Source organism: Oncorhynchus kisutch, linkage group LG6 (assembly GCF_002021735.2).
Source record: "Oncorhynchus kisutch isolate 150728-3 linkage group LG6, Okis_V2, whole genome shotgun sequence".
Taxonomy (NCBI): Eukaryota; Metazoa; Chordata; class Actinopteri; order Salmoniformes; family Salmonidae; genus Oncorhynchus; species Oncorhynchus kisutch.
In genome coordinates, this window is record NC_034179.2 from 29,117,587 (window position 1) to 29,142,145 (window position 24,559).

Here is a 24,559-nt window from a genome sequence, read left to right on the forward strand (position 1 = left end):
GCACATTCAGTGTGTGTGTGTGTGTGTGTGTATATATATGTGACATCCCAGTTTAACCTGTGTCACCTGCCCTCTATCTGCAGCCCCAGCTAAGATCCTGTCGTTCGGGGGCACAGTGACTACTCCCTGGGTGAAGGAGGTCCGTCTGCCCTGCAGCTCAGTGGGAGAACCCACCCCCACCATCAAATGGACCAAAGACAGGTCAGAACACTCCTAACTCATCCTCAATGGAAGTAAAGTGGGGAACTCACAATCAATGCTAGGAGAAACTTTAGACTTGGTGCCAATGCTGGGTTTTGGAAGATAAGGTTCAGGTCAGGGTTAAGTCTACCATAGAGGTGTGAGGTTGCTGTATTATGATCTAACTGGGATCCTCTGTGTGTGTGTCTCAGTGAGGACTCGACTATCCCTGTGACTGTGGACGGGCAGCGTCAGATCCTGTCCAACGGTACTCTGGTGTTACGTTCCGTCAAAGCTGAGGATTCTGGGTACTACACGTGCACGGCCACCAACACCCTGGGCTTTGACACCATCATAGTAAACCTACTGGTGCAAGGTGAGCTGGGATACGCTGGGCTGGTTGAGTGTATGGGTGGGGCGAGTTCTGAGGACCTTCTGGGGTTGTCTCAGCTGGTTTCTGGGTGTTCCGCTGACTGTGTGTGTATCGTATCTCTCTATCTGGTCCCTCAATCTGCTCACTGTAACTGTGTGCTGTTTGTGCCTGGTCTCTGTGGTGCTGATTGACTCTAACTGTGTCTGACTGTGTTCTCTCTCTGGATGTTCAGTTCCTCCAGACCAGCCCCGTCTGACCGTCTCCACCACCTCCACCTCTTCCATCACCCTGGCCTGGATCCCTGGGGACAACGGAGGTAGCTCCATCAGAGGTACACCACTCCCTCCCCCTGGGCCTTAGTGCATTAGGATCAGTCTGAGGAGAGTTCTTTACCTGCTGTATCTCACTGAGAGATAATTCCTCTAAAAATATAAATAATATTGATATAGCCTTTTACCTTTTTGTGTAATTTTCTCGGTTCCCGTCAATGTGTTAACTTTTAGCTCCTAATGTCTGATATACTAGCAAAAGAAGGTACTGTATCACTGAGGGCATTCTAAATCCTTTATCTCCCCCTGGTGTTCAAGGGGTGTAACAGCCGTTAGAGCTGACCTGATTTTGCCTCAGTGGAGTATGTGCAGGTTGTGTAATATGGCTTTAATAATTGAACTGGGACGATATTATAATTGATAGATATTTACAGTATTTCATTGTTTTTTAAATGGTTTATTTGTATATTCGGCAGATTATAAAGAAATGCTTAAATGATTCTGTAGTGTATCCCTGTGTGTCCTCAGGTTTCGTCCTGCAGTACTCAGTGGACAACACAGAGGAGTGGAGGGATGTGTTCATCAGTTCCAGTGAGCGTTCCTTCAGGCTGGACAACCTGCGCTGTGGGACCTGGTACAAGGTCAAACTGGCAGCCAAGAACAGTGTGGGCTCAGGACGCATCTCTGAGATCATCGAGGCTAAGACCCACGGACGAGGTGAGGGAAAAGGAAAGATCAAGGGGAAGGGGGGAAAGTGAGAGAGGGTGTAGCGGAGGAAGGAGCAGAAATAGTTTAATTTTAACACAGCATGATTTTATATTTTACCTCACATCGTGTGTTTTACCTCACATAAACTACATCCCTACTCTAACACACTAACTTCAGTTACCGCCAGTCTGACAATCTCCCTGTCTCTCCTCTTCTCCTGCAGAGCCCGTGTTCAACAAGGAGCAGCCCCTGCTCACCCACATCAACTCCACCCACGCGGGGCTCAACCTGCAGGGCTGGACCAGCGGCGGCTGCCCCATCACCGCTCTGCTGTTGGACTTCCGGCCCAAGGGCACGTGGGCCTGGCAGAGCCTGAAGGCCAACGCCACGGCCCAGCTATTCCTCAGCGAGCTGCGGGAGGCCACCTGGTACGAGCTGAAGATGAAGGCCTGTAATAGCGCCGGCTGTGGGAACCAAAGCTCCCAGTTTGCCACCACAGACTATGACGGCAGTGAGTCACTTCCTGTTTCTACCAGATAACTGCTCTCACTTGCTGCTTTGACATTTTCATGTACATTTTAGCAGACTCTCTTATTCAGAGCTAATTACAGTCATCAAAGAGAAGGGGATAAGGAGGGGGACCAAAAAAGGGAGAGAAGGAGGAGTAGAATGTGAGTGGGCTTGAAAGTGGTGGTAAAAGCAGTCCTTTAATCTACCTCTGACCCCCTTTCCCTCCCTCTCACTTTCCCTCTCACCCCTTCTCTCCCTCCCAGGTACCATCCCTCCTATAAGCTCGGCCCATGAGGACAGAGATGATGTGAAGAAGCTGTTCTCCATCGGTTCTCCTGTCATCCTGGTCACCCTGGGCGTCGCCCTGCTCTTCATCATCCGCAAGAAACGCAAGGAGAAGAGACTCAAACGACTCAGAGGTGAGAAACAAAGGGAAGGAGGGGGAAAGAGAGGGAAGAGGGGGAGGGGAGAACAGAGAGGAAGAGCCATAAGTAAATTAGTAAATAACTGAGAAGCACTAAAGGTAACACGTCAAAATAATTTGCCTAATCCACATGATGATCCATTATAATCTAATAAAGATATTTGTGTTTGCTTTCACAGATGCTAAGAGCCTTGCAGAGATGCTTATCAGGTAAGGATAATACTCTAGATTGATTGGTGCCTGTGGTTATGGATGTGTCATTTTCCAGGGGATCTTGATGGATCTTTGAATATACCTGCAAGTCCCAGTAAACTCTTATAAAGTATCACCAATATACTCCTGTTATATATGTATACATGTACACTATGTAAGTACTGCTGATGTGACAGTGGATCCAGTCTAAGTGTGTGTCTTGTTTTGTGTGTTGAGCAGTAAGAACAACCGCAGCATGGACACCCCAGTGAAGGGTCCTCCCCAGGGCCCTCGGCTCCACATTGACATCCCTCGTGTCCAGCTGCTCATCGAGGACAAGGAGGGCATCAAGCAGATAGGTCAGTATGGACACACTGCAGCTAATCAGATCGATCAGACTGAATATTGTCCAATTAAATAGCCTTTAGTTACAGTACACTAACTAACCAATCAAATTATTTCTCTCAACTTACTAAATACGTGTTGGTAGAGTGTGAGTTACAATCAGCCCATGAGGAGAACATCTGACAAGGGAGATTAATTGTTTATCACAGATATTTTTTAACAACTGTCATAATATGTTTTCCTCATCTCTTACATCCAATAGGTGAGGACAAGGCAGTGGCCCCAGTGACAGACACAGAGTTCAGCCAATCAGTGAATCCACAGAGCTTCTGCACGGGTGTGTCTCTGCACCATCCTGCCCTCATCCAGAACACAGGGCCCTTGATTGACATGTCAGACATCCGCCCTGGAACCAGTGAGTACTTCACATACACTAAGATGTGCATAGTATGGAAATATGTCTTGTTACAGTGTAATGTGTAGGAGTTAACTTGAGCTGACATCCAAAATGTTTGTACATGCTTACACCCAAAAGTATTATAAGTGTTATGAATAGTACCCTGTGAGTGAGTTCTATCCTCTCACCTTCCTCCTCCTATTCTCTCTTTGTCTCAGATCCAGTGTCGAGGAAGTGTGTGAAGTCAGCCCACAGCTCCAGAAACCGCTACTCCAGCCAGTGGACCCTGAGCAGGCCGGGCCAGAGCCAATCAACAGCCTCCGCAAGGACTCTGACCTCTGACTGGCGCACCATGGGCTCCCACGGCATCACCGCTACCGAGAGTGACAGCTACAGCGCCAGCCTGTCCCAGGATACTGGTGGGTACCGCACCGCCCTGGCAACAACACCACTAAAGACCCATCATTAACACATCTATCTTTTACATCCCCAAACCAGACCTGTAGGATACCTTGAAAGGCCTACTGGCACAGCTGTACTGTATGCAAACTTCATATTGCATTGTTCTAATATGATATGGCATTTATTGTTTTTCCAGACAAGGGTCGTAACAGCATGGTGTCCACAGAGAGTGCGTCGTCTACGTATGAGGAGCTGGCGCGGGCCTACGAACACGCCAAACTGGAGGAGCACCTGCAGCATGCCAAGTTCACCATCACAGAGTGCTTCATCTCCGACAGCTCCTCTGACCAGATGACCACAGGCACCAACGACCCGGCCGACAGCATGACATCACTCAGCACCCCATCCGAGACAGGCCTGTGCCGCTTCACCGCCTCGCCACCCAAACCCCAGGACTACGACCGCGGCAGACCTACCAACGTTGCTGTGCCCATCCCCCACCGTGCCAACAAGAGTGAGTACAGAGAGCCACCCTGTCTGGCACAGTGCACCACATTATACTCTGCCACAGGCTGTTTTATGTACATCTCAACAGGTCTCTAAGCCCCTCCCTCTCTCTGTTCTGTCCTCGTTGCTAGGTGAATTCTGCAACCTCCCGCTCTACATGAAGACGGATCCTTTCTTCCGGAAGCAGGCAGAACTGCATGACCCATGCCCTGCGGTCCCGCCCAGGGAGGCCTCCATCCGCAGCCTGGCACAGCGGGCGTACCACACCCAAGGACGTCATATGACTCTGGACCCGTCCAAGCAACAGGCCCTGACGCTAGGCCACTCTGGGTTGGGCAGTCTGGGCGTGAGCTCAGGCACTGCCACCCTGCCCCAGAGGACTCTCACCATGCCCTGCTCCAACCCTGCAGCCACAGCCTCCACTTCCAGCACCAGCAGCAACCCCACTGGCTCCAGCACAAAGATGGGGGGCTCCAGAGACTCACTGCTAGAGAATAGCTCCTCAGCGCTGGGCAGACTGCAGAAGCAAGGGGTTGGGGCCTACTCTAAGTCTTACACACTGGTGTAGCTACTAGCCCCCCTTCTCTCTCTCAAAGACTAAACACTCCTGTCTGGCCCGGCCCCGGCCCACACCCAGCCCCACACCAGTGTTCTACACATCAGGTCAGCGAGGGCATGCAGTGCAGTGCAGCAGGTGTCCCCAGCTAACTGCTAGCTAACATCTAATTACCCAGTAGCGTGATTAGTCTTTATTCAGACTTTAGATTCTGCCTCCCAGGAATGACCAGAGACCATTGTAACCTGCCTGATTCATGCTCACCTGGACCTGTATAAAACAAACTACTATCTCCTACTAACTATCACTTCTAGCCTGATGTCACGCTGCTCAATATGTGTGTCTGGTGATGCACACACACACACACACACACACACACACACACACACACACACACACACACACACACACACACACACACATATATATACACACACATATATACACACACACACACATATACACACACACACACACACACATATATATACACACACACACATATATACACACACACACACACACAGGAAGACCTAGAGCTGTTCTCCAAGGTCAAATCATTGAGTATTACTGAGGAGCTGAACGGTGAAAGCTCACTGCTCGTGCTGATGAAGTCAATGATAGCAGAGGCTGGGCTAAAAATCAGTGTTCATCATACCCTCACACACATTATGCTTCCCTCCAAGGTTTGAGCAGAAGCTCCTGCAGGACTACCAGTTTTATCCCCTATAGTCTTGTCTTACTCTATGTCTCAATGTCCAGTCTCACTCTCCATTTGCAGTTACTCTCTCTGTCTGGATTCCATAAGGAAGGGTTTCAGGTTCACCTCACTCAGAAAATTGAGTTTGTATTTTAGCACATTTATTGTTGATATTTCCTCAAACACCCTCCTCCTTCCAACTCAACAGTATCCGATAGCTTTTGACCGAAACATGACAACCCAAATGACCCAGCAATGAATTAAAAACATCAGGGCTCTCGCAATACTAACAAATGTAGAATATTTGGTATTTTAAAGATTTCGCATATATATTTCTATATAAGTATATCATGTCATTTAAGTGAAAATTATGGCAAAGAATAAAAATATACAACCATTTAAATGTTAAAAAAAATATAAGGAGACAATCGCTCAATCATGTGAAGGGCAGTGAAAATGAAAGAGGGGTAAAGAATAGAAGAGTATTATGAAGAGGGAGGAGCATGTGTATATAGAGGGTTTTCTGTATGTTACTGTATGTAGACTGGCTGAGAGGAAGGAAGTGACTTCCATACAGGAAGTCTCCATCTCAAAGCCCCCTATTAGTTGGTATCTCATGAGGTTGTCAGTGATTGGTTGGTATACTTACTTTTCAGAAGCCAAATCATTTCCTTTAAAGATGGGTGTAACCAAGGCGACCTACACTGTTGTCTATAAATTCTCTGCTTTCGTTCACCTGTTACTTGAGTAAAGAAGGGCCGTGACCTCTCAGGGCCTCAGGTATGGGCCTTTGACCTGTGGTACCAGTGGGGTTATAGGGTCACTGTGAGTGGAGCAGAAGTCAGGTATCAGAGCACGGCTACTGTATCACACAGTTAGCTACTACACAGAGTAGTACACACCAGTAGCCCTGTAACCTTTATCAACCTCTCAGCCCATGTATTACTGCCTCCCTCCCTCCAATACAAAATGTCAGCCAAGGCACCAAGGAGGATAATCATGTGAAGTAAGTGAACTGTCTAGTTTATCAGAGAGACGTTGCCAGCCAATCGGGGTGTTCAGTTTGAATATGAAAGGATGATGTGGTCAGTGGTCTATTGGCATATCTGATGCTGCCCTGTCTTAAGTACTGTATATTTCCCACTTCTTTCTCCATCCCCAATAGCCATGTCCATCCTCATCCCCAGCTCCATTTTGTGCTACTACGTGTAGGCTACATCAACACCGGAACCTGTTGGAATGTCTATTGAAGCATCGCCATTCTAGTGTTTTGTCATTTCTTTTGTTTTTGGATTACGTCCATATGTTCATTTTGATTGAATATGTTCCTTTTTACTTGTTTCTGTTTTTTTGTTGTTTAAAAAAAAAAGTGATTCCAGAGGCCAAACAGTACTGAAGTATGACACACCTACATCTTTGGCCAGTTTTAGCCAAGTGAAATCAGGGACTCCTAGCTCTTTAGGTCACACACACAGAAACTGTGTATATACTGGACTGGGTCAGGAAAACCTGCCACGCCCAACTGGCTCTCCCTATTCAACTCCCTCCCACCTTGGGCATACAGTACTGGACCCACCGCCAATACCTTTGTCGGTGTTGTTTATAGGTTAACTCTTGTACATAAAACAGTTTTGTATGAAGAGCTATTTTCGTCAGAATAAAACAGGGCACAGATCAGGGTTGAATCATGCCCCAACTCCAAATTTAAAACAACATTGATTTGATAAACATTGATTTCCGCAACGGGCAACAAATGTAGTCATTCTTCTCTATTCCCTTTATGTTTTTGATACTAAGTTGTTGCATTTTTATCATTTGTTAAAGATCTTTTGGTGTTCCAAATTCACATTTTTTTATTATAATTTTTTTGTACTTTGTTCATCCTCAAAAATGACATTGCATGCTTGGTAAAAGGGAAAAGGCGAGGGAAAGAAATGTACTAAAATTTTAAATTTGAAGAAAAAAAATGTTGAGGTGATTCCAAACATTCGTTTGAGTTGCTTCTAATAGCAATTGCTTGTGTTTAAAATAAAATTTTCTATTAAATTAAATGAAAAACAAACAAAAATAGTATTCTAACACCTTGTGCAATAAAGCTATCTTTCTATACACCATGGTTTCTGTCATTCTTAATTAAACGTTGCTTGATACACTGCCACATACTGTTACTGTAGGGAACTGAAATCAGAACTGGAACCAAAGAATGATCAAGATGGATAATAATTATACCAGAATGAAAATAAAAAAGCATCAATAGGAATAATACATTCTAATGGAAAAGTCATTTAGCGTGTTATTGTTTTTACTTGTTGAATTCATACCATAAACTTCTGGCTTCCACATCTTAATTCTGGTAATAGGGGGAATCATGCTACAACCCACAATCAGGCTCTCATAATTGTATTAGGCTTATCTAGTGTCAGCCTGGGTCCATCAAGCTATCATCAATCAATAATCACATTCAATGTATGAATGATATTACATCTATGGTGTGACTACATGACCTGAGATATTTGACAGGATCTGTCTCTGGATAAACTCCATTATGCCCTTCTTACCATCCAATCTATCAACCAAAGACAGCATTTATTGATTTTTGATCAATGATGCCCTCTATAAACCTCGTTTACACTGCCACCTAAAATTAGGGCAATATTTGGGCCAAATTCGAGCTGGGTGGAAAGGAATATTCAAATTGAGCTGGGTCGAGAGAAATCCGGGCCTGTACAGCCCAGTTTCACAACTAGTCCCAGTTTCACAACTAGTCCCAGTTTCACAACTAGTCCCAGTTTCACAACTAGTCCCAGCTCGATTATAATTTGGCCTGGTGACGACGTTACTATGCAACCACCAAGCAGATCACTGCTGGACGCTCACGTTTAGCTAGCTCGTCTGGGCTTGTTGCTGTTAGCTAGCACATGGACAAGCAGTACTGCAGTAGTCAGACATGACACAAATTACCACCATAGCTGCATTCATTTTTGCACTACACAATACACATTTATGAGAACAGTCAGCTCTCAAATGCTAGCTACCAAATCAGAGTTGAAACAAGCTAGCTAATGTGAGCTAGCAGGCATTTTAGCTGACCAGGTCGTATTGAAAGCAGGCTAGCTACTGTAGCTATATCATATAAATTCTGTCATCTGGTTTGCTTGGTTAGCTAACATAGCTGGAATGGGCAAGCTAAATACATGGCTCCGAGTCTGGCTGGAACTGGGGGGAGTATGGGGTAACGGTAACGGTAACGTTAACGTTAGTTACAGCAGGGTAAATTCTTCAAAATTAGCAAAACCAGCTGCAGTCACATATTGGCTACCTAGCAACATTACATAATTTGTCATTTCTAGTGGCAATGGAAACGGGGTTTATTGAGGGTAGCCTAGTCCCCTGGTTTAGGTCACCAAGATAACTAACTTTTATGTGATTTCAGTGCCAATAGAAATTGTTTGCATGTTAGTTTGTAAACTTGATACACAGACAATGAATGCAATATTTACCATATTGAAACTGAATATATAAATATTGAATTTGAATATTAATTACATTTAAATTGCATTTTTAAACTGAATGCAATATTCATTTAATTCTCTTTCAAATCATGAAATACAAGTTACATTTGTGAATTAAACTATTACATTTGCGTCATTGGGGCTTCCGGGGCTTGAGCCCCAGATGTTTTTGGTCCAGCCCCGATCCTTTTGACGGTATAGTATATACAGTACCAGTCAAAAGTTTGGACTCACCTTCTCATTCAAGGGTTTTGCTTTATTTGGACTATTTTCCACATTGTACAATAATGGGGAAGACATCAAAACCATAAAATAAAACATATGGAATCATGTAGTAACAACAAATCCAAATATATTTTATATTTGAGATTCTTCAAAGTAGCCACCCTTTGCCTTGATGACAGCTTTGCACACTCTTTGCATTCTCTCAACCGGATTCACCTGGAATGCTTTTTCTTACATATGCTGAGCACTTGTTGGCTGCTTTTCTTTCATTTTGCGGTCCAAATCTTCCCAAACCATCTCAATTGGCTTGAGGTCAGGTGGTTGTGGAGGCCAGGTCATCTGATGTTGCACTCCATCACTCTCTTTCTTGATCAAATAGTCCTTACACAGCCTGGAGGTGTGTTGGGTCATTGTCACTGTTATGCTACAATGTAGAAAATAGTAAAAATAAAGAAAAACCCTGGAATGAGTAGGTGTGTGCAAACGTTTGACTGGTACTGTGTATAGATATATATTACAGTGGGGCAACAAAGTATTTAGTCAGCCACCAATCGTGCATGTTCTCCCACTTAAAAAAGATGAGAGAGGCCTGTAATTTTCATCATAGGTACACTTCAACTATGACAGACAAAATGAGAATTTATTTTCCAGAAAATCACATTGTAGGATTTTTAATTAATTAATTTGCAAATTATGGTGGAAAATAAGTATTTGGTCAATAACAAAAGTTTATCTCAATACTTTGTTATATACCCTTTGTTGGCAATGACAGAGGTCAAACGGTTTCTGTAAGTCTTCACAAGGTTTTCACACACTGTTGCTGGTATTTTGGCCCATTCCTCCATGCAAATCTCCTCTAGAGCAGTGATGTTTTGGGGCTGTTGCTGGGCAACACGGACTTTCAACTCCCTCCAAAGATTTTCTATGGGGTTGAGATCTGGAGACTGGCTAGGCCACTCCAGGACCTTGAAATGCTTCTTATGAAGCCACTCCTTCGTTGCCCGGGCGGTGTGTTTGGGATCATTGTCATGCTGAAAGACCCAGCCACGTTTCATCTTCAATGCCCTTGCTGATGGAAGGAGGTTTTCACTCAAAATCGCACGATACATGGCCTCATTCATTCTTTCCTTTACACGGATCAGTCGTTTACATGGATCAGTCGTCCTGGTCCCTTTGCAGAAAAACAGCCCCAAAGCATGATGTTTCCACCCCCATGCTTCACAGTAGGTATGGTGTTCTTTGGATGCAACTCAGCATTCTTTGTCCTCCAAACATGACGAGTTGAGTTTTTACCAAAAAGTTATATTTTGGTTTCATCTGACCATATGACATTCTCCCAATCTTCTTCTGGATCATCCAAATGCACTCTAGCAAACTTCAGACGGGCCTGGACATGTACTGGCTTAAGCAAGGGGACACGTCTGGCACTGCAGGATTTGAGTCCCTGGCGGCGTAGTGTGTTACTGATGGTAGGCTTTGTTACTTTGGTCCCAGCTCTCTGCAGGTCATTCACTAGGTCCCCCCGTGTGGTTCTGGGATTTTTGCTCACCGTTCTTGTGATCATTTTGACCCCACGGGGTGAGATCTTGCGTTGAGCCCCAGATCGAGGAGATTATCAGTGGTCTTGTATGTCTTCCATTTCCTAATAATTGCTCCCACAGTTGATTTCTTCAAACCAAGCTGCTAACCTATTGCAGATTCAGTCTTCCCAGCCTGGTGCAGGTCTACAATTTTGTTTCTGGTGTCCTTTGGCAGCTCTTTGGTCTTGGCCATAGTGTAGTTTGGAGTGTGACTGTTTGAGGTTGTGGACAGGTGTCTTTTATACTGATAACAAGTTCAAACAGGTGCCATTAATACAGGTAACGAGTGGAGGACAGAGGAGCCTCTTAAAGAAGAAGTTACAGGTCTGTGATAGCCACAAATCTTGCTTGTTTGTAAGTGACCAAATACTTATTTTCCACCATAATTTGCAAATAAATTCATAAAAAATCCTACAATGTGGTTTTCTGGATTTTCTTTCTCATTTTATCTGTCATAGTTGAAGTGTACCTATGATGAACATTACAGGCCTCTCTCATCTTTTTAAGTGGGAGAACTTGCACAATTGGTGGCTGACTAAATACTTTTTTGCCCCACTGTATATGAGTTTCCATAATCACAAATCACTTGCGCTATGCTGTATAAAAAAAATGTTTTTACTGACAATACAATATACTGCACTAGGCAGTAGCAGGTAAAGTAGCAGGCTGTCTTCCCTCTAGATCCCGACAGAGATCATTGCGGCACGGTTGGAATTTTTCATGCTGCAGGTGGAAGCAAGCGATCAGACAGATTACTTTGGGATGAAAATATTTGTGTTGTCCTGCAGATTATTTGGAAACGGTTAGCCTACCTTTTGTATTGAAAGCACATCGTATTCGTATTATTCCTCCACTCAGAATTTGCTGCTTTAATTTCACCTTTCCTCTCCTAGCTGGGCTTGCGAATTCAGTATGTGTGGTCTCAATGAAATAGAATAGGTTGCATAGAGTGGTGTAAAGCACTTACGAAAAAATACTTTAAAGTACCACTTATCTGTTCATTACTATTTCTAGTTTTGACAACTTTTACTTCACTACAATCCTAAAGAAAACAAATGTACTTTTTACCACATACATTTTCCCTGACACCCAAAAGTACTAGTTACATTTTGAATGCTTAGCAGGACAGAAAGATGGTCCGATTCACACTCATCAAGAGAACATCCCTGGCATCTCTACTGCCTCTGATCTGACTGACTCACTAAACACACATGCTTCATTTGTAAATTATGTCTGAGTGTTGGAGTGTGCCCCTGGCTATCCATAAATAAAATGAAAACAAGAAAATGGTGCTGTCTGGTTTGCTTAATATAAGGAATCTGAAATTATGTATACTTTCACTCTTGATACTTCAGTATATTTTAGCATGTACTTTTGGTACTTAAGTATATTTAAAACGAAATACTTGTAGACTTTTACTCAAGTAGTATTTTACTGGAAGACATTCACTTGAGTCATTTTCTATTAAGTTATCTTTACTTTTACTCAAGTATGACAATTGGGTACTTTTCCACCACTGTAACGTAATATTGATAATGGAAAAAAGTGGAGGGTGCAATCAAACAATAATATACTTGAAAAGGAAAATGCGTTCACAGGCTACCATGGTGAGCGAGTTTTTTGCAACTGCATATGGGGACAAAGATTGTACTTTTTGGAGAAATGTCCTCTGGTCTGATGAAACAAAAATAGAACTGTTTGGCCATAATGACCATTGTTATGTTTGGAGAAAAAGGGGGAGGCTTGCGAGCCGAAGAACACCATCCCAACTGTGAAGCACGGGGGTGGCAGCATCATGTTGTGGGAGTGCTTTGCTGCAGGAGGGACTGGTGCACTTCACAAAATAGATGGCATCATGAGGCAGGATAATTATGTGGATATATTGAAGCAACATCTCAAGACATCAGTCAGGAAGTTAAGGCTTGGTCGCAAATGGGTCTTCCAAATGGACAATGACCCCAAGCATACTTCCAAAGTTGTGGCAGAATGGCTTAAGGACAACAAAGTCAAGGTATTGGAGTGGCCATCACAAAGCCCTGACCTCTGTCCTATAGAACATTTGTGGGCAGAACTGAAAAAGCATGTATGAGCAAGGAGGCCTACAAACCTGACTCCGGTACACCAGCTCTGTCAGGAGGAATGGGCCAAAATTCATCCAACTTATTGTGGGAAGCTTGTGGAAGGCTACCCAAAACGTTTGACCCAAGTTAAACAATTTAAGGACAATGCTACCAAATACTAATTGAGTGTATGTAAACTTCTGACCCACTGGGAATGTGATGAAAGAAATAAAAGCTGAAATAAAGCATTCTCTCTACTATTATTCTGACATTTCACATTCTTAAAATAAAGTGGTGATCCTGACTGACCTAAGACAGGGAATTTATACTAGGATTAAATGTCAGGAATTGTGAAAACTGAGATTAAATGTATTTGGCTAAGGTGTATGTAAACTTCCGACTTCAACTGTACATGTTCATCTACAGACAGAGCGCGTAAGGCAATATGCTTGCAGTCAACTGTACCTATGACCCCTGGGAAATTAAATGAGCGGACAAACTCTGCTTTGACGCGTGCCTGTTCGTCGGTTGTAAATGGGGAACTAATAATGTATCTCATGGACAATACTTTTAGAATCGCCTCGATCACTTGTGGCAGGGTGTAGCTGAATGATGGCTGTGATATAGCCGACCTGTCATTAATTTCCCTCTGGAGTGTCCCAGTAGCAAGGAATCCTAGGGTGGACAGTACTTGGACAGATATGGGTATGGCACGATTACAACGTGTCTTCCTTTCCAGATTAGGGGCTAATTCCGTGCACAAGTCGAACAGAAAATTTCTTGGGAGACGATAGCGATTTATAAGCCATGGATCATCATGTGCAAAAAAGTCATTCTGGTCTCTGAAAACTCTCTCCCTTCTAAATGCACAGTTTTCAATGTCTTTCAATAACGCAAGAACAGCCATGGTTACTTTTTTATAATTTGAAACATTTATTATTATTTAACATTTAACATCTATTTATAGAACATCGCATCCTGTTTTTGCTCTGACATGCACTGTCAACTGTGGGACCTTATATAGACATTTGTGTGACTTTCCAAATCATGTCCAATCAATTGAATTTACCACAGATGGTCTCCAATGAAGTTATAGAAACATCTCAAGGATGATCAATGGAAAACGGATGCACCCGAGCTCAATTTCGAATGTCATAGCAATGGGTCTGAATACTTAGTTACATTTTTTTGTTTTTTAATTTGCAGACATTTCTAAGAGCATGTTTCCGCTTTGTCACTGTGGGGTATTTTGAGTAGATTGCTGAGGAAATGTTTTTTTAAATACATTTTTGTATAAGGCTGTAATGTAACAAAATGTTGAAAAAGTCTGAATACTTTCCGAAGGCACTGCACCTCACCTCATCTTTACAACCATTGCATCTTTGTGTTTTGACCATGACAGTTTACAGTCTACAGTCATTTAGTCTCCTCACCTTGTTCAACAGCCACACTATTCATTACCAGATTCAGATGAGGTCTAGAGCTTAGGGAATGATTTTTCCCAAATAGTTTTAGAGATGTTCAGGACAAGTTCCTTCGTGGCCATTCAGACCCTTTACTCAGTGCTTTGTTGAAGCACCTTTGGCAGACATTATACAGCCTTCAGTCTTCTTGGGTATGACGATACATGCTTGGCACACCTGTGTTTGGGGAGTTTCTCCCATTCTTCTCTGCATATCCTCTCAAGCTCTGTCAGGTTGGATAGAGAGTGTTGCTGCACAGGTATTTTCAGGTCTGTCCAGAGATGTTCGATTGGGTTCTGGCTGGGTCGCTCAAGGACATTCAGAGACTTGTCCCAAAGCCATTCCTGCGTTGTCTTGGCTGTGTGCTTAGGGTCATTGTCCTGTTGGAAGGTTTTTCGAGTCTCATTGCAAAGGGTCTGAATACTTATGTGAATAAGGTATTTTTTATTTTTTTAAATACATTTGCAAACATTTATAAAAACCTGTTTTTGCTTATCACTATGGGGTATTGTGTGTAGATTGATGAGGGAATGTTTTTTATTTAATCAATTTTAGAGCAAGGCTGTAAAGTAATAAAATGTGGAAAAAGTCAAGGGGTCTGAATACTTTCCAAATGCACTATCTCTACCAGGAAATGCAACAGAGATGGACAACAGTGGGGAGCTGTGTGGATTTTCACATATTTTGTGTGTGTGTGTGTGTGTGTGTGTGTGTGTGTGTGTGTGTGTGTGTGTGTGTGTGTGTGTGTGTGTGTGTGTGTGTGTGTGTGTGTGTGTGTGTGTGTGTGTGTGTGTGTGTGTGAACTGTACATAAAGCATACCAGAAAGACAGAAACCTACCATAAACAAGACACAGAAAGACACATAGAAAATGGATATAGACATTTGCAGGTAATATGAGGTGTGTGTCGATAGCACACTGATGAGGTTAGACAGAGAGAGCAGTAAGTGGAGAGCACACAGTTCACACACTCACACACAGACACCCAAGCACTCACACAGACACCCACTCTCACACACAGACACCCACTCAGAGTGGAGGGAGGCAGCTGCTCCAGGTTTGAGAACACTGCGCAGATCAAAGCCAAGTAGAAGAGAGGGAAGGACTGACAGGTTGAATGGATGGACAGACTGACGGACGGACAGACAGATGAACAGACATACAGGCAGGCAGACATACAGGCAGGCAGGCAGACAAACAGACAGACAGAGAGGAGCCATCAGGGAGAGAGCTGAGAGAGGAGAACACAGAACACTCATCTCTACACTACAGGATCGCAAACCTCTGCACAGGTACTGTACACTCTCATTTACTGCAAATACTCTAAACTTCTGATTGTCTCTACAAAAATGTGTTTTGTTTTATAGAGATAATGATAGATGGAACAGAATAGAACAGAATTCCAGTCACTGGAATAGAAAACGGCATAGATTGGGAATGTATTTAAAGTCTATTTATCAGTTCAAATAATTATTATCAGAAATAGCCAGTGGACAGTTCCACCAGCTATATAATCCCAGATTATCAAACTAAAATACCAGCAGTTCTGTTGTATGTTTGATTGGACACAGCTGTTGCGCTACCTGGGATAATCAACAGGAATTCAAATTACTATGTTAAAGAGATTGGCGTTTGCCCATATTGCACTTGAGTAATGGAACTGTGTACTGCTGTTTTTATCCAATATTGTTGTATCACTTTCCTAGGAAATTATCTTATGCTGAATAGTAGGATTTCCATAAAAATCATCAAACAGTTACTGGAGTCTCATTGAGGAAAATAGATAGTGCTCTTTGCTCTATTTCTTTACATGCATATTTCTGTTTTTTAATTTCAGAAAGCTTCAACCCACCTTTAGTTTTTTACTATTGTACTGCAACAAAAACTCTCAAATTGTAAATCAGTGATTGGCTGAAAACACTCACACACAGCTGTGTGTATCTCCATTCTATTGACCAGTTCTGGTTAGAGATGGAGCCAGTGTTGGAGAGGTCTGTGGGGGAATCCTCCAATGCCAGCCTGGCAGTACCTCCTCTGAACCGCAGTGACCCAGTAGAGTTGTTCTCAGGTCTGCAGTTACTGCTGAGCTACCGCCCTCTGTTCATCCCACTCTACTGCCTCCTGGTGGCCGTGGCCTGCGTGGGCAACTCCCTCCTACTAGCATGCATCCTGGCTGACAAGAAACTCCACAACGCCACCAACTTCTTCATAGGGAACCTGGCTGCAGGCGACCTGCTCATGTGTCTGAGCTGTGTCCCTCTGACCGCCTCCTACGCCTTCGAGTCCGAGGGCTGGCTGTTTGGCCGGCCGCTCTGCCACCTGGTCCCCCTGCTGCAGACCTCCACCGTCTTTGTCTCTGTGCTGTCCCTCACGGCCATCGCTGTGGACCGCTATGTGGTGGTGGTTCACCCTGTGAGGAGGAGGATCTCCCTGAGGGGGTGTGGGGCGCTGGCGGTGGGGATGTGGCTTCTGTCCCTGCTTCTGGCAACTCCTCCTTCCCTCCACACCCGCTACTTGGACCTGCGTCCCAGTGGGTTAGAGCTGGTGGTGTGTGAGGAGTTCTGGCCAGACTCAGACCACCTGAGGCTGCTCTACTCCTGCTTCATCCTGCTCACCTCCTACCTGCTTCCCCTGCTGTCGGTCAGTGTGGCCTACTGCGGCATTACAGCCCAGCTCCGTCAGCGCTGTCTCCCTGGGGCGCCCTCCCACAGCCTGCATCGCTGGAATAGGACGAAGAGGAAGACCTTCTCTTTGCTGGTACTGTCTGTGCTCTCCTTCGCCTTCTGCTGGCTGCCCTTGCAGGTACTCAACCTGCTACTGGACCTGGACCAGGACTTCCTTCTGGTGGGCAAACGCCACGTCAACCTGCTGCAGGTGTGCTGCCACCTGCTGGCCATGAGCTCTGCCTGCTACAACCCCTTCATCTACGCCTCGCTGCACAGCAAGGTACGCTTGCGCCTCCGCGACTACCTGAGACCCCTGACAGGGCGGGGCCGCCAGAGCAGCCTGCTCTCCCAGCATGCATTACAGCACAACACTAACACCTGTCTCAGCATGGTGTCTGATCAGCCTATCAGAGAGGAGCAGGAAGGGCCACAGACCAACGCTGACAACTCCTTCTAAAAGATGAGACACTCACTCTCCACACTCAGAGAGGACAGGGCTCAGGATAAGGTGATGTTGCGAGAGGTTAAAGGTGGTACTGCTGTTGATTTGACTTCAGGTTTGCCTCCACAGCCATCTCCCTAATGCTTCTCTCCATGACCCTCTCCCGGGTTCTCACCTCTCAGTAATTCAGTTAGCTACACTCTCTCTAAGCGTTCTGTGAAAAGTCTATAGCACCATAGTACTCAGAGTCCTACCTGAGGCCAGTGTTGTTTTGATGCTTGTTTTAATGTCCTCCAGCTCCCCTGAAGGCGCACACTACCAATCCCTCAAATGAGATTATGGCCAATGGATGATGAGCGAACAAGGGTGGCACGGAGGTCTCTGTATATGCCTCTCTGTTTCTCTCTTTCTGTCACATTCTCTCTTCCTCTCAAGTTGTCAGCTGTACAGCACTCATATTCTGCCTCACCTGTGAGTGTGTATGCTGATTATCTAGATTGTCACTCTGCATGTTTGTCACAGTTATCTCCCACAGCATACTGTACATAATTCAAAATGATCTTTACACGTGATTCTGTCAAGTAACATTTAATGTGTATGATATAGTGTCAGTGTATTATGGCGTATAGTTTTACCTCATACATCTGCAAGAATAGTTGGAAAAGGGAGGCGCCTGTATAGTAGTTCACCATTACTTGTTCAAGCTTACTTGTATATCATAGATGTACCAAACTGTGAATAAACAGGTTTCCTCCCCAATGATATTGACTTTTCCTATCCGGTAGTTGCTGTGGTCTGGACTAGAAGCAAAGACACCTGTGTGGGTCGAGCAGTTTTAGTCAGTGTTCTGTGACAACCATTGTCCCTGTATGGAGCCCAGGAACTGGGAGGATTCATAGAAATGATGTTGAATGAAAACACAGGTCAGGTGAGCACCTGGATAATCCTGGTATTATGTTGAAACTCCCAGCTGTGTCTCTCAACTTGTATACACAAAGGGTCCTCTCTTTTACTATATTTCCACACCTCACGACTACGCTACCACATGTACACAAACACACACACATGCACACACTCGCAAGCATGCACACACACACACACACACGCACATCCATCTCTCATGTTACCTGCAAATCTCCATATCCGTTTTCTATGCCCTTGTGATACAGTCTACATGCGGTGTCGTTCTGGTTTCCTGTGTCTTGTGGTACTGCAGAAGGTTCTGTTAGTTTGAGCACCAAACACAAAATCCAACGTTGAGTAATCACCAGCGTTGATATCCCAGGGTCACAGCCCATGCTTTGTTTATCAATCATGACTGATATTAAGTTCAACCGTGTGAACTCTATGTGACATGTTATATTCTCCCCCTTGTTCCTCTCTGAATAACATCTGACAGGGCTGCCTAATGCACTAGCCCCTCACAGGGGTGAGAAAAGGCCCTCTAAAGAGCATTCTCGTGTCAGAAACTGGGAAGAATTCTCAGACGTCAAAGGTCATGCAGGCTGATGAAAGCACAACTGAAAGTAAAGTATAGATCTGCAGTGCTGTCTGCTCCCTCTGCTGACTATCAGTCCCTAGCAGGGATGTACAGTAACAGTGTTAGCCTCTTAAAGTGCCAACCGCAAGAAGAACTTAGAGCTCTGTTATATTTCATGGATTATTGATAAATCCAGAAAATGTAGGAGGCTGTTGCGAATCTTTATGTAACCTCCTTACATGCCCTATAAGCTCCTCCAGACTACAATATTTACACTTACTGTGGTGAAAATGCTAAATACGATAGGTCCTATGTGTGATTTGGCAAAGATTGAGCTAGGGTTTCCCAACTGTGATTTGATTGTGTACATCTTTCCACTATAATGGATGACCATGTGCTAAAGACTGAAAAAGTAATCTCATCTGCTGACTGCAGGAAACACTGATAGACATGAATAGAATCCAGGAGTCATGTATTGTGTTGTGTAGACATTACAATTTTATCCTGTAATAATACAGATTCTATTTCATGCCAAGCTGCATAGAAGCACTTTCTGTATTTTGAGTGATAAACAAGGCACGGGTGCATCTGTATTAGTAATTAGCAGGGAAGGAAACAGCGAGGAGAGGAGAGGAATGCGCAGACAGACAGCTCCTCAGCCTCAACTCAACACAGAGGAGGACCAGGCTCATCAGCCCTGAAGAGCCCTCAAGAGCCTGGGCAATGGTAAACACGCACACACAAACAAACATACACAGTACCAGTCAAAAGTTTGGACACATCTAATCATTCAAGGGTGTTTCTTTATTTTGACTATTTTCTACATTGTAGAATAATAGTGAGACATCAAAACTATGAAATAACACATGGAATAATGTAGTAACCAAAAAAGTGTTAAACAAATCAAAATATATGTTATATTTGTGATTCTTCAAAGTAGCCACCCTTTTCCTTGATGACAGCATTATCATGCTGAAACATGAGGTGATGGCGGCCTCAGGATCTCGTCACGGTATCTCCGTGGATTCAAATTGCCATAGATAAAATACTACGCATTGCACATGGTCTGCGGTTGTGTGGCCGGTTGGTTGTACTGCCAAATTCAATAAAACGACATTGGTAGAGAAATTAACATTCAATTCTCTGGTAACAGATCTGGTGGACATTCCTGCAGTCAGTATGCCAATTGCACGCTCCCTCAAAACTTCAGATATCTGTGGCATTGGAACATTTTAGAGTGGCCTTTTATTATCCCCAGCACAAGATGCGCCTATGTAATGATCAGGCTGTTTAATCAAGTTCTTGATATGCCACACCTGTCAGATAGATGGATTATCTTAGCAAAGGAGAAATGCTCACCAACAGGGATGCAAACAAATTTGTGCCAAAAATGTAAGAGAAATAAGCTTTTTGTGCATATGGAACATTTCTGGTATGTTTTATTTCAGCCCATGAAACATGGGACCAACACTTTACATGTTGCGTTTATATTTTTGTTCAGTGTAATTAAAGAGACTGGATCTACGCTACTATCGTATCAGTATACTGGTCCGTCTGTCTGTCTGTTAGGAGCTCAACTGTCTCTCCACCCTATAGGGTCGATGTCCGCGGCCACACGGAATCGCTGTTTTATTCTTATTTTAATCACAGTTTAATTCATCAAAATCCGTCTGATCAAGCCAGAGACTTTGCATGGGCTGCATCTCAATCGTCTCAATGTTGGTCTTCCACCAAAGATGCGGAAGTCAGCTGAGGTACAGCGCTGTTTTTCAGAACAGGATTAGCCCCTCTTCTCCTGTAAACGTCTGTAAAGTCTGAACGGTTTGAGCAAAAAACTAATGTGACCCTACTATGGAATGTGGATGTTTTGCTCTATGACGCCCACAAGGTTCACAGGACTCGTCTGAAGTCATTCCCTTCGGTGTGCCGACTAAATGTTTTTCTCATGCAAACTTCTGTTATATCCGAATGGTTTGAGTTACAAACTAATATGACCCCACTAAGATAAACGGAGATTCTCACAAAAACAAATATATCGTCCGTTCTGCTCTACAACGCCAACAAGCTTCACAGGACTCTTGAGAAGGTCACCTGTCACTGTCCTGTAAAAACATATATGAAAATGAATAGACTTGACTAGGCTTTTTTGGACCCAAAGTTACACATGTAACCTTTGTCTTTGTCCCAGATGCTTTCCTATGTCTCTCAGATGCATTTCAGACACCTCAAACCATACTTCCTTTAGATTCATTTTTGGACTATCTTTTTTTTGCCATATATGAATGTGTTATTCAAAGCACTCCTATGGGCAAGTAGCAGTAAGGCCAAATTCAATGTTTCAACAGATCATTCTTTTTTTTTTAGAGAGAGAGAGAGGAGGGGGGAGGTATACCTCCAAGGGTCTTAAATCTCAAAGTAAAATAGCTAAATGGTCCATCTTATGTTATGGACATATTAAAACAATGACATATGTTAGTTTAGTAGATATTGCCATCTAAAGGCTTAGACTCTTATTAAACTTATTTAACTTGAACTTGACACACCTGACATTTCTTGTAACATTAGTTACCAAGGTGGCATAGCAGTTCAGACGTCTTTTGTCCTCGTCTTGTCGTGTCCTGTATATGTCCTGTATATATATATATTTACAACTTTTTCACATACATTTTATTTTTATTTTCCATCAACTCATCTTCAAAACACTCTCCTGCAACCCGCCTCACCAATGTATATTTATAAAAAAGTATTATTTACCTCAGATCTGTAATCCTCCAAGAAGTTAGCCAGAAACTCCAAGAAGCTAGCCTGAAACTAGCCAGAAGCTAATCCAGAAGCTAGTTCAGAAGCTAGTTAGCTCCTTTACTGGCAAATCGTTAGTATTCAGCTAACCACGGTTTGTGGTCATCAGCTATCCTTTAGCTCGAAAATCTATCGCCAGTTCTGTACGGCGCAGCGCGGCTCGGAACGGAACATACCGGACCAATTTTTCTCTCCATGTCCCTGGATTTCGACTGCTCTCTGGACATTCATACCCGGATCTCACAGCTAGCTAGCTGCTATCCGTGTGACTATCGGCCTTCGTCGATTCCGGAGCAAACATCAATTATTCCGGAGCTAGCAAGCTCCGTCAATCACTTCTGAGTTCCATCAATCACACCTGGGCTGCAGTCACCTATCCGGACCCGTTTTACTGCCTTCGCGGAGCCCCACCGGGCCTTCACAACTGAACTGCCGACGTTATCTACCCGAAGGAGTTATTCGGCTGGCTCCTCCGTCGCGACGTTACCTGAACGCCCATCTGCGGCCTGCTAACCGTTAGCTGTCTTACCGGCTGCTATCTGAATAGACAATCGGACAATTTATTTATTTTTTATTATTATTATTATGTTTTCTTCTTGGGCCTCTATAACTATATCTATTGTTTTTATTTTTGTTGTTGTTGTGTGATTTGGATTAATCCCCTCTACCACACGGAACCCCACTAATCTACTGACGGAACGCAAGAGGTGGCTAACAACAGACCTCCATCCTATGCTAGCTTGCTACCGATGCCCTGGCTAGCTGTCTAAATCACCAACCAACCTCTCCACTCACAGGAACCTTTTGATCACTCGACTAAGCATGCCTCTCCTTAATGTCAATATGTCTTGTCCATTGCTGTTCTGGTTAGTGTTTATTGGCTTATTTCACTGTAGAGCCTCTAGTCCTGCTCACTATACCTTATCCAACCTATTAGTTCCACCACCCACACATGCAATGACATCTCCTGGTTTCAACGATGTTTCTAGAGACAATATCTCTCTCTTCATCACTCAATACCTAGGTTTACCTCCACTGTATTCACATCCTACCATACATTTGTCTGTACATTATACCTTGATGCTATTTTATCGCCCCCAGAAACCTCCTTTTACTCTATGTTCCAGACGTTCTAGACGACCAATTCTCATAGCTTTTAGCCGTACCCTTATTCTACTCCTCCTATGTTCCTCTGGCAATGTAGAGGTGAATCCAGGCCCTGCAGTGCCTAGCTACACTCCTATTCCCCAGGCGCTCTCTTTTGACGACTTCTGTAACCGTAATAGCCTTGGTTTCATGCATGTTAACATTAGAAGCCTCCTCCCTAAGTTTGTTCTATTCACTGCTTTAGCACACTCTGCCAACCCGGATGTTCTAGCTGTGTCTGAATCCTGGCTTAGGAAGACCACCAAAAATTCAGACATTTTAATTCCAAACTACAACATTTTCAGACAAGATAGAACTGCCAAAGGGGGCGGTGTTGCAATCTACTGCAAAGATAGCCTGCAGAGTTCTGTCCTACTATCCAGGTCTGTACCCAAACAATTTGAACTTCTACTTTTAAAAATCTACCTCTCTAAAAACAAGTCTCTCACCGTTGCCGCCTGCTATAGACCACCCTCTGCCCCCAGCTGTGCTCTGGTCACCATATGTGAACTGATTGCCCCCCATCTATCTTCAGAGTTCGTGCTGCTAGGCGACCTAAACTGGAACATGCTTAACACCCCAGCCATCCTACAATCTAAACTTGATGCCCTCAATCTCACACAAATTATCAATGAACCTACCAGGTACCTCCCCAAAGCCTTAAACACGGGCACCCTCATAGATATCATCCTAACCAACTTCCCCTCTAAATACACCTCTGCTGTCTTCAACCAAGATCTCAGCGATCACTGCCTCATTGCCTGCATCCGTAATGGGTCAGCGGTCAAACGACCTCCACTCATCACTGTTAAACGCTCCCTGAAACACTTCTGCGAGCAGGCCTTTCTAATCGACCTGGCCGGGGTATCCTGGAAGGATATTGATCTCATCCCGTCAGTAGAGGATGCCTGGATATTTTTTTTAAATGCCTTCCTAACCATCTTAAATAAACATGCCCCATTCAAGAAATTTAGAACCAGGAACAGATATAGCCCTTGGTTCTCCCCAGACCTGACTGCCCTTAACCAACACAAAAACATCCTATGGCGTTCTGCATTAGCATCGAACAGCCCCCGTGATATGCAGCTGTTCAGGGAAGCTAGAAACCATTATACACAGCCAGTTAGAAAAGCCAAGGCTAGCTTTTTCAAGCAGAAATTTGCTTCCTGCAACACTAACTCAAAAAAGTTCTGGGACACTGTAAAGTCCATGGAGAATAAGAACACCTCCTCCCAGCTGCCCACTGCACTGAAGATAGGAAACACTGTCACCACTGATAAATCGACCATAATTGAGAATTTCAATAAGCATTTTTCTACGGCTGGCCATGCTTTCCACCTGGCTACTCCTATCCCGGACAACAGCACTGCACCCCCAACAGCAACTCGCCCAAGCCTTCCCCATTTCTCCTTCTCCCAAATCCATTCAGCTGATGTTCTGAAAGAGCTGCAAAATCTGGACCCCTACAAATCAGCCGGGCTAGACAATCTGGACCCTTTCTTTCTAAAATTATCTGCCGAAATTGTTGCCACCCCTATTACTAGCCTGTTCAACCTCTCTTTCGTGTCGTCTGAGATTCCCAAAGATTGGAAAGCAGCTGCGGTCATCCCCCTCTTCAAAGGG

General features: G+C 44.0%; 2 protein-coding genes across 3 annotated transcripts in view; both read left to right on the top strand.

Annotated features, from left to right (window-relative positions):
• The window catches only part of LOC109891779 (Down syndrome cell adhesion molecule-like protein 1 homolog), a 90,359-nt gene extending 82,691 nt beyond the window's left edge, over nt 1–7,668 (top strand). For both annotated transcript variants that reach the window (XM_031826545.1, XM_031826546.1), the window contains exons 22-33: nt 84–201; nt 393–556; nt 786–884; nt 1,351–1,539; nt 1,754–2,041; nt 2,304–2,459; nt 2,644–2,674; nt 2,897–3,015; nt 3,264–3,416; nt 3,617–3,817; nt 3,997–4,314; nt 4,439–7,668. In XM_031826545.1, coding sequence (XP_031682405.1) covers nt 84–201; nt 393–556; nt 786–884; nt 1,351–1,539; nt 1,754–2,041; nt 2,304–2,459; nt 2,644–2,674; nt 2,897–3,015; nt 3,264–3,416; nt 3,617–3,817; nt 3,997–4,314; nt 4,439–4,875 — 2,273 coding nt within the window. In that variant the 3' untranslated portion in view covers nt 4,876–7,668. The remainder of the gene's footprint in view (nt 1–83; nt 202–392; nt 557–785; nt 885–1,350; nt 1,540–1,753; nt 2,042–2,303; nt 2,460–2,643; nt 2,675–2,896; nt 3,016–3,263; nt 3,417–3,616; nt 3,818–3,996; nt 4,315–4,438) is intronic.
• An 8,706-nt stretch (nt 7,669–16,374) lies between these two features.
• On the top strand, nt 16,375–17,526 carry LOC109891780 (prolactin-releasing peptide receptor-like). Its single transcript, XM_020484263.1, has one exon. The coding sequence runs from the start codon at nt 16,375–16,377 to the stop codon at nt 17,524–17,526; it is 1,152 nt and encodes a 383-aa protein (XP_020339852.1).
• Nucleotides 17,527–24,559: the final 7,033 nt, after the last annotated feature.